The 9,423-nt window shown below is 44.1% G+C and overlaps 1 protein-coding gene across 2 annotated transcripts; it reads right to left on the reverse strand.

Annotated features, from left to right (window-relative positions):
• Positions 1-1,026: 1,026 nt before the first annotated feature.
• LOC105042177 (UPF0481 protein At3g47200) lies at positions 1,027-3,552 on the reverse strand. 2 transcript variants are annotated; one of them, XM_010919295.4, is made up of 3 exons: positions 3,194-3,552; positions 1,611-2,544; positions 1,027-1,487 (listed from the first exon to the last, which is right to left on the reverse strand). In XM_010919295.4, exons 2-3 carry the CDS (start codon positions 2,520-2,522, stop codon positions 1,194-1,196), a joined length of 1,206 nt encoding a protein of 401 aa, XP_010917597.3. In that variant the 5' UTR covers positions 2,523-2,544; positions 3,194-3,552; the 3' UTR covers positions 1,027-1,193. The 2 variants fall into 2 exon arrangements, with proteins under 2 accessions (XP_010917597.3, XP_073109803.1); XM_073253702.1 differs by having other exon boundaries at positions 1,031-2,544; positions 3,194-3,548.
• Between the last annotated feature and the right edge of the window lie 5,871 nt (positions 3,553-9,423).

The following is a 9,423-nucleotide window of genomic DNA, read 5'->3' on the forward strand; positions in this document are numbered from 1 at the left end:
GGATGGCTATTGGGATGGCTGGGGTCAGCTCTGGGCTCTTACAGTTGCTTCAAGGGTCTGCACTTCCCTTTGGAATCTTTAGGGTACTCTCCCGACTCAGCTGCTATCTTGATCCTGTGCGCTTGTTGTCGCGATAACCTGCCCATTATGCAATAACAAGCTAAAACTTGTGATCATGTTCTTTACAATTGTCCAATTACAAGCTAGAATGGTTTGTGATCACATTACCCAGGCTATCCATCTCCCCATCTTTTTTTCCTCATGACTGGTTGCTCGGAGGACTGTTATTTACTCAAAGTCTACAATTGCCTCAGTTTGTCTTACTTCAAAGCAACATATGTCATATGGGTTTATTTTAACGTGATGCATGAAGTCGTTTCATGGAATCCATAGGTGCTCCTCTGCCACTGCCAGTGCAACAACTTGAAAAAAAAAAGACAAAAAAAATTAAGGATAACACCTGCTTCTCTTCACCAGCTTCGATTCCTATGTAACCCCTAGAGTCAAGCTGTTTGAGGTGGAAGGTGTCGTCTCAGCTGAGCTTGCCTCCCTATTCATCTCTCTGTAACTATTTGCCTAGCAATGAAATGTAATGTAAAGGCCAGTTGACAGGGTTATATCGCATGTTGCTCACCACACCAATGCTTGTCTTTGGACTTCTTGTTATGATTGTCTTGTAAAGTTTAAAGATAAATTGTATTCAGGTTTATCCGATTATGTCTACGCTCGATACAGTTGAGTTGTAAGTTCATTAGCAACACACACACACATACACACACACACACACAAATTGAAATGCTGTTGATGCGGCCATCACGCTAAGTGAACTCGTCTTTTTGTTTGATTTGGGCCTCCTCCTCTATGATTCCTATGCGTAGAATAAAATATTTACTAATAATATGCATCTATCCACTTCTCTTACGTTTCACCTTCTATGGTCGCATGCATCTCGAGTGAACGAGGCCATAACCTTCCATGTTTTGCTGTAAGAAAAGAAGTTATTTCTTTTGAGAAATAGGCATGGGTTGCTCACCCAATTTATTGAAATAATGAAAAGTAGAAGCAAAAATTCTTGATAGATGGAATCGAAGATTACAAAGCTTTGACACGCGCTGCATCACACCATAATGCTGATTCCAAGATAAAACACAGAGGAACAACTTAAACATTGATGCTGAAGCATCCTTGCAGAATTAAAAGAAGATATTTTTAATGTTCGACGCAACACTGAGAGGAAGGGCTATAGCACCGGCAGTCAATGAAATGATCGTCAATGGACTTTTGAAATATTTTTCGTTAAGTTCTGCGCGCCACTTGTTCAACGGGGTATCATGATAGTCCATCACATCACTAAATAATTTTCCAAGATAGTTCTTGTTGTTGCCAACTTCATTGCAAAGGCGGCTGAAAAAATGCGTTGCACCTTTATCTTTGTCAACGGTCGTCAAGTCGATGAGAATTTCCTTCAGATGTAGCAACCTCATATCCTTCTCGGTGTTGATCAGGAAGTTCATGAAGAAAGCATAAGCTGTTACGTGGCATTCCGTGCGTGGGAAACACTGTTCCCAGGCAATAAGGTTTCGAAAAAAGGTGGTACTGTAATCATGTACCTTTATTTTGGGGATTTCCATCACTCCATCAGAGAACTTGACGTCCAAGAAGCTCAGGAAGCCATTTGCGCTCTCCCTCCTCTTAAAATTCATTCCAGCCAATTGGAGCTCCGTCGCGCTAGGGATCCACCGTCGTGATGATTTTGGCCCGGAGGATGACGTGCCATATTTTGGGCATGGGAGAAGGGATGAGTAAATCAAATGGAGCAAATGATGAACATCTTTCACCTGGATATAGAATCTAGATTGTTTCAGTTTTCTGCAGGGACGAAGAGAACTGAAGAAATTGATTGCACAGTCCACAAGATTGGTATTGCTGTCGTCGGGGTAAAGGAACTCGTGTAATCTCTGGATGACGCAGAATGGGATCTGATTTTGAAGCAACAGCAGATCATACCTCACCAACTCCCAGATCTGCATTCTGCCGACCAGTAGCTTTGCTTCCTTATGACCGGATTTGGGTTCCTCAGGACCTGGGACATACCTTCGCAGGAGATGGAGGAGGAAGCAGCCGTCCAGCATCAGCATCCGTGCGAAGTCATCGGAAATTATTTTTGGGAACTTTTCCGAATATTTTTGCCGAACGCTTGCCTCCAGCTCCTTCATCTCCGTCAGGCACTTTTCACGCGTTTCTTTTTTGGGCATTAATCGTTTCGTGCATTCCCACTTGTATTGTTGCATGACTTCTAGATGTCCCCGATGTCTCCATTCGCGGAAAAAGGGGCCGATGCAGACGGCTTTCGGCTGGTAGGCTTTTCTGTCGCGTTCAAAGATTTCAGGTGGCACACCATAAATGGTAAAGTCTTCTTCTTCACGGAACCATTGTGCAGCTTTCGAATTCTCCGGAGGTGTTTCCGAATCCGAATCCGGTTCCGACGGCACCTGTGCCGTTTCGCTGTCGGAGTCGGACATGTTCGTGTGATGTGCTCCATATCTGCATCCGCCGAGACAATTTATTCTCGTTCAAACCATAGATCAGGTTGAGAAAACTGGAATAAAAATCTTTGGCACGTTCAAAGCATTTTGCTCTGTAGATAGTGCAAGCCAGCTAAGGGGAGACAAACTGAATCTTTCAAACCATAGATCAGGTTGAGAAAATTCAAAGCATTTTGCTCTATAGATAATGCAAGCCAGCTAAGGGGAGGCAAACTGAATCTTTCCTCGCCCTCTCTCAACCACCCTTTTTTTCAACCCTTTTCTTCAGAGAAAAAAATAACCTCAGGAACCCCTTTCGTCTAATCTAATAGACAATTAAAGTTACAAGGGCAGAGAAAAGAAAAGTAAGAAGCAGGAGTATAATATTGTGATACCCAAAACCATGTGCACAAATCTTAAAGCGAGGTTAAAGAAATTTAAAAAACAAAAATATTTCTAAGCCAGCACGTGCTGGGCTGTGAGCAACCAGAACTCCCGAAGGAGTTCTTTCAGTCTCCGACTCGGCGAAGAAGTCTCCTTGGTTGCTTTTGAGGAGGATTCAAACTCCCCTCTCCTATTAAAAGCCCCCCCTCGCCCCCTTTGAAACCCCACGCCGGCCACAAGAAGCATCGACGGACTCTATTTCCCTTTTTATTTTCCCTGCTTACCGTCACTGTGTTCGCCGGAAGTTTGGGCCAAATCTCAACGAAAATTAGGTAAATAGCCTTTGAATCCTTCGCTGATCTTCCCCTCTGCCGTTATAAGCCATTAAATCATCGATTCCGGCCGGCAATCGCCGGAATTTCTTGAATAAATTAGCCTCAAAAATTTTTCCTGTTTTGTTGATGCGTCTTTCTTGAGTTTCCGCCACCGGTTGCCGTCGCCAGTCGCCGGACTTGGGCCGTTGGTCACCGCCGTGGCTTGCTCCTCCCGCCGCAAGTGTTGCCGGCTGGGAGGAGGATCTCCTTGGTGCCGAGAATAAGGGGAGCAAGGTCCCCCATTAAAGTAAGAGGAAGGAGGAGGATGCAAGTCCTCTGTTCCGTGAGAAAAAGAAAAAAAAGAAAAAGAAAAAGAAAAGAGAGAGAGAGAGAGTTTCTCTCTCTTCTCTCTCTCTTTTCTCTGAGCTTCAATCCCCACTGTCTCTCTAAAAAGTCTACCTTATCTCTACTTTTTCTCTCTAAAATTTACTCTCTCTACACTATTTCTCTCTCTTCATATATTTCTCTCTCTACGAGTGACCCAGTAAAATATTTTTTTCAATGATTCTAATCTGATCGTAGCGAAGAGAATCATAATTCACGATCGTCAAACAACGTGCCGGCACCTACCTTGACCAAATTCGCATACTATCAGGTTTGATCTATTTGATCTCTATAAAATCACTTGTATCTTCATCTAATATTGATTAAAGCTATTTGATCAAACTGATCTCTAATCGTCGAATACTGTACCAGCCTTCACCATGACTCTTGTCGAATATTATTAATTTGATCATCTTTGATCTCTGCTGAACCATCTAAATCCTAATTTGATCTTGATCGAATGAAGTTAGATGATTGAATTGACTCAAACCATTGAGTATGATTATCCATCAATTATGTCTTTCTTACTTCTCCATATTCTTTCTAATTAGTGGACTTAATTCTGTATAGGGGTATAGCCGTCTCGATAAAAAGATATCCAACTATAGATATTACGATATGATCTATGAATTGAAGACTTTAAAAATGAAGTTATAGAATTATATAGACTTGTTAGAGTACGTGTGAGGTAAATAATATTTTATTTTTTTTAAATTTTTAATAAATTATAAAATATTTTTTATTGAATTATTCATGATTTATAAATCTAATGCATGGTATTTTGAATTGTCGAATATACTCTTTTCTGAAATGTTAAATAATTGTGATCGATTGTATTGAAATTAATAGTAAATTAATTATGTGTAGTGACATTAACTATATACAGTAGTAAATTAATTGTATATCATATTAATTTAACTATGTGCAGTAGTAAATTAATCATGTACTATGTTAATTTAACTGTATGCAGTAGCCAGTTAACTGTGTTTTATATTTATTTAACTATATGCAATGGTAAATTAATTAACAATATATCATATTAATTTAATTATATACAGTGGCCAGTTAACTATGTACAATGATAAATTAATTATGTATCATATTTATTTATCTATGTATAATGATAAATTAACTATGTACCATATTTATTTAATTATATGCAGTGATTAGATAACTGTATACCATATTAATTAGTCAGTTAATTATATGTAATGTAAATTAACTATATACCATCACCATCATCATCGATGACATTCTCCTCGGCTTTGCCTTCGACCATCTTGGCCACCCCACCTCCCATCCAATTAATGATCACTGTATACAATGGTGAATCAACTATATACCATATTTAATTAACTGTGTATTATATTAATTTAATTATGCACAGCGGTAAATTAATTATGTACTATATTTATTTAGCTATATATCATAGTTAGTTAGCTGTGTACTATATTAATTTAACTATGAACAGTATTCATTTAACTATGTGCAGTATTTATTTAACTATATACTATATTAATTTAACTATACACCATATTTAATTAACTGTGTATCATATTAATTTAATTGTGTATATTATTCAAACCATAGATCAGGTTGAGAAAATTGGAATAAAAATCTTTGGCACGTTCAAAGCATTTTGCTCTATAGATAGTGCAAGCTAGCTAAGGGGAGACAAACTGAATCTTTCCTCGCCCTCTCTCAACCACCCTTTTTTTCAACCCTTCTCTTCAGAGAAAAAAAGAACCTCAGGACCTCTTTCGCCTAATCTAATAAATAATTAAAGTTTCAAGGGCAGAGAAAAGAAAGTAAGAAGCAGGAGTATAATATAGTGATAACCAAAACCATGTGCACAAATCTTAAAGCGAGGTTAAAGAAATTAAAAAAAAAAGATTTCTAAGCCAGCATGTCTCTACACGTGCTGGGCTGTGAGCAACTAGAACTCCAAAGGAGTTCTTTCAGTCTCCGACTCCGCGAAGGAGTCTCCTTGGTTGGTTTTGAGGAGGATTCAAACTCCCCTCTCCTATTAAAAGCCCCCCTTCGCCCCCTTTGAAACCCCACACCGGCCACAAGAAGCATCGACGGACTCTGTTTCCCTTTTTATTTTCCCTACTTACTGTCACTATATTCTCTAGAAGTTTGGGCCAAATCTCAACGAAAATAAGGTAAATAGCCTTTGAATCCTTCGTCGATCTTCCCCTCTGCCGTTATAAGCCATTAAATCATCGATTTCAGCCGGCAATCATCGAAATTTCTTGAATGAATCAGCCTCTAAAATTTTTCCTGTTTTGTTGATGCATCTTTCTTAAGTTTCCGCCACCGGTTGTCATCGCCGATCGCCGGACTTGGGCCGTTGGTCCCCGCCATGGCTTGCTCCTCCCACCGTAAGTGTTGCTGGCTGGGAGAAAGATCTCTATTAGGATTTGATACCTCGAGATTTGATCTACATTGAGTACACAGCGAGATCCACGGTGAAAAACAGAGTCCAACGAGATCAAGATCATCCCAAACGGAGCTCGGATGGAGGAGATACGAACTTTTGAAGCTTGCACGAGATCCGAGGTGGTGGAGGACCGCCAGCGGCCGGCGGTGGGCCGACGGAGCAGCAGCCCTAGTGGGGCAAATGTGCGGGGTGCGTGGCCCAGGCAGGTTCATGGCCCAGCGCATTCGCGCAGCCCAGGCGGGCGCGCAGCCCAGCCCAGGCGGGCGCGCAGCCCATGTGCGGGCTTGCGGGGCATGACCCGGGCCCAGGTGCCTGGTGCGAGCGCGGCCCAGGCCCGCGCGTGTGGGCCGGCCCAGGCCCATGCGCCGCTGGGGCCTGGTTTTTTCGATCCACCGTGGACCGGGCGATCCACAGACCCGTGCGTGGACTGTAGTTTGGTTTCCCAACCGTTTCTCACGGTCCATGAACTATTTCATAGATCGAAGTACGATCGGATGGCCCAGGGAGCTCTCGATCACGATCCAACGATTCGGGCCTTCATCTAGGGTTATTTGGGCTGTGTTTGTGCTTGATTAGGATTGGAAATTCTAATCTAATACTTGTTTAAGCCTTTAAAAGGCTGGGAACTCCTGAAATAGCATGGGGGTGGTTCGGTTCTTCACGAGGTCGCACGAAAATCCAAAAAACTAGAGAAGAAGAGAGAGAGAGCCATGTGATCGAGAAAAGAAGGAGCTTCATGGAGGCTTTTGGACAGCAGACAGCGGTCGCTTCAGGGGTTCAGGGGGGTCTTCCAAGAGAGAGAGCTTTTGTGAGGAAAACTTTCTGTGAGGGAGAAATTGGGTGTATGAGGGTTGAGGGTGAGATCTCCTCTTGTAAATTTTTTTTTTCATAGTGAAGTTTGCATGCCCCATGGAGACGAGCCCTTTTGTGGCTGATCTATGTATTTGATTATTTTTTATTTTATTTTTTTATTCTTCCTGCTGCATCGTGCAGTACCGAAAAAGTCTTGGGAGGTGGTGTCCTGGCCAGACATCCACCCAACAAGTGGTATCAGAGTGAGACGGTACAAGGATGCAGATTGCAGCAGTGGTGAGCAAGACTGAAGATGGAGAAGACATGAACAATCAAGATGGAGATCAACAAATTTGATGGGAAGAGCAATTTTTCTTTGTGGCAAGCAAAGGTGAAGGACGTGCTCATCCAACAGGGATTGATCGATGCTCTCTTGTGCGAGGAGAAGCCAACCACCATGGAGGTGCGAGATTAGAAATAGCTACAGATGCAGACGATGAGTACCTTCTGCATGTACCTTACAGATGAGGTGGTGATCCATGTGCTAAGAGAGACTTCTCCGATGGTTCTGTGGTCGAAGCTCGAGGAGTTGTACATGGTGAAGTCTCTCACCAACACTCTTTTCCTTTGGAGGTAGTTTTACCAGCTGCAGATGGCTGTGGGACAGAGCGTGCAGGAGTATCTAAGCCACTTGCAGAAGATCCTGACCGACCTCCTCAGTGTTGGTGAGAATGTTGAGGAGAAGATCAGGGCACTGATTTTGCTAGCGTCGCTTCCACCTTCGTACAAGTCCTTGGTGACTGCTCTTATAGTAGGAAGAGCACCATCAAGATAGATGAGGTCACTGCAGTGATACTCCAGAATGAGTTTCTCAGGAGGGAGAACCCGGCTTCAAGCTTAGGTGGTGGTAGCTCAGCCTTGGTGGCTTCTGGAGGAGCAGAAAGTGGTAGATGGAGCGACAGGAGATTGTGACGAGGGCAATCTAAGTCCAGGAGGGACTTGAGCAAAATAAGATGTTACCGATGTGAGGAGTTGGGGCATCTAGCTAGAGATTGCCCTCAACTCAAAAATCGAATGGTGGCTGCTGTAGCGACAGCCAACAGCGATTCAAATGGAGATGTCCTAGAGATATCTGATGAGGTATCTACTTCTTCCCAGTAGTGGATATTAGATTCTGCATGCATCCATCATGTATATTGCAGAGAGGAGTAGTTTGACTCCCTAGAGAACAGTGAGGGCACTATATATCTGTCGGATGGATCGAGCTGTGCGATTAGAGGCATCAGGATGGTCAGCTGGAGGACACATGATGGTGCAGTGAGGAGATTGAAGGAGGTCTGATACATATCTGATTTTAGGCGGAGTCTTATCTCACTTAGCAGACTAGATTTGAGAGGCTACAGGATGGTAGCTGGTGGAGGAATCCTGAGGGTGCTATGCGGCGATAGGATTGTACTGGAGAGAAAGAAGAGGAGTAGAGGATATTATTACCTGACGGAGAGTCCAGTGCGAGGTGAAGCTTCGAGAGCCTGGTATAACCCAGAGTGAGGTGGCACTCCAAGTGGAGATGGATCGGGCACGAGACAGGAGACTCGGGAGGATGAGAGGTGACATCGCAAGGTGAGATTTCTATTATCGCAGGACAATGCCCCAAGCAGGTCTCAGGTCAGGAGGAGCACAGCGTACGACGGAGATGGGATCGAGCGATCTGGTTTGACTCTCATGTTTGTCCATCCATGATCAACAGGCAATGGCCCCAAGGCATAGAGGCGAGGAGATAGGAGGAGGCCGAATATCGAGTCGAGATGAAGATTGTTAGGATTTGATATTTCGAGATTCGATCTATATTAAAATCACAGCGAGGTCCGTGATAAAAAATGGAATCCAACAAGATCAAGATCACCCCAAACGGAGCTCGGATGGAGGAGATACGAGCTTTTGAAGCTTGCACGAGATCCGAAGTGGCAGAGGACCGCCGGCGGGCCGGCGGAGCGACGGTGGTGCGATCGCAGGTGGCGAAATGCTATCCAGGTGGGCCAATATGCGCGGGCCAGGCGTGCGGCCTAGGCAGGCACGCGGTCCAGCGCATTCGCGTGGCCCAGGCGGGCGCGCAGCCCAGCCCACGCATGGGCCTGCGGGGTGTGGCCCGAGCCCAGGCACCCAGTGCAGGCACGGCCCAGGCCCAGGCACCGTTGGGGCCTGATTTTCTTGGTCCACCATGGACCGGGTGGTCCACAGACCCATGCATGGACCGTAGATTGGTTTCCCAGCCGTTTCTCGCGGTTCACGATACTATTCCATGGACCGAAGCATAATCGGACAGCCCAAGGAGCTCCCGATCATGATCCAACGGTTCGAGCCTTCATCTAGGGTTATTTGGGCTTTGTTTGTGCTTGATTAGGATTGGGAATCCTAATCTAATACTTGTTTAAGCCTTTAAAAGGCTGGGAACACCTGAAACAGCATGGGGGTGGCTCGGTTCTTCACGAGGTCACGCGAAAACCTAGAAAACCTGAGAAGAAGAGAGAGAGGAGCCATGTGATCGAGAAAAGAAGGAGCTTCAGGGAGGCTTTTGGACAGT

The sequence above is a fragment of the Elaeis guineensis genome, chromosome 3 (genome assembly GCF_000442705.2).
Source record: "Elaeis guineensis isolate ETL-2024a chromosome 3, EG11, whole genome shotgun sequence".
Lineage (NCBI taxonomy): Eukaryota > Viridiplantae > Streptophyta > Magnoliopsida > Arecales > Arecaceae > Elaeis > Elaeis guineensis.

Bases quoted from the DNA above. Each gene is read 5' to 3' on its own strand.
- LOC105042177 (XM_073253702.1), bottom strand. From the start codon at position 2,522: ATGTCCGACTCCGACAGCGAAACGGCACAGGTGCCGTCGGAACCGGAT.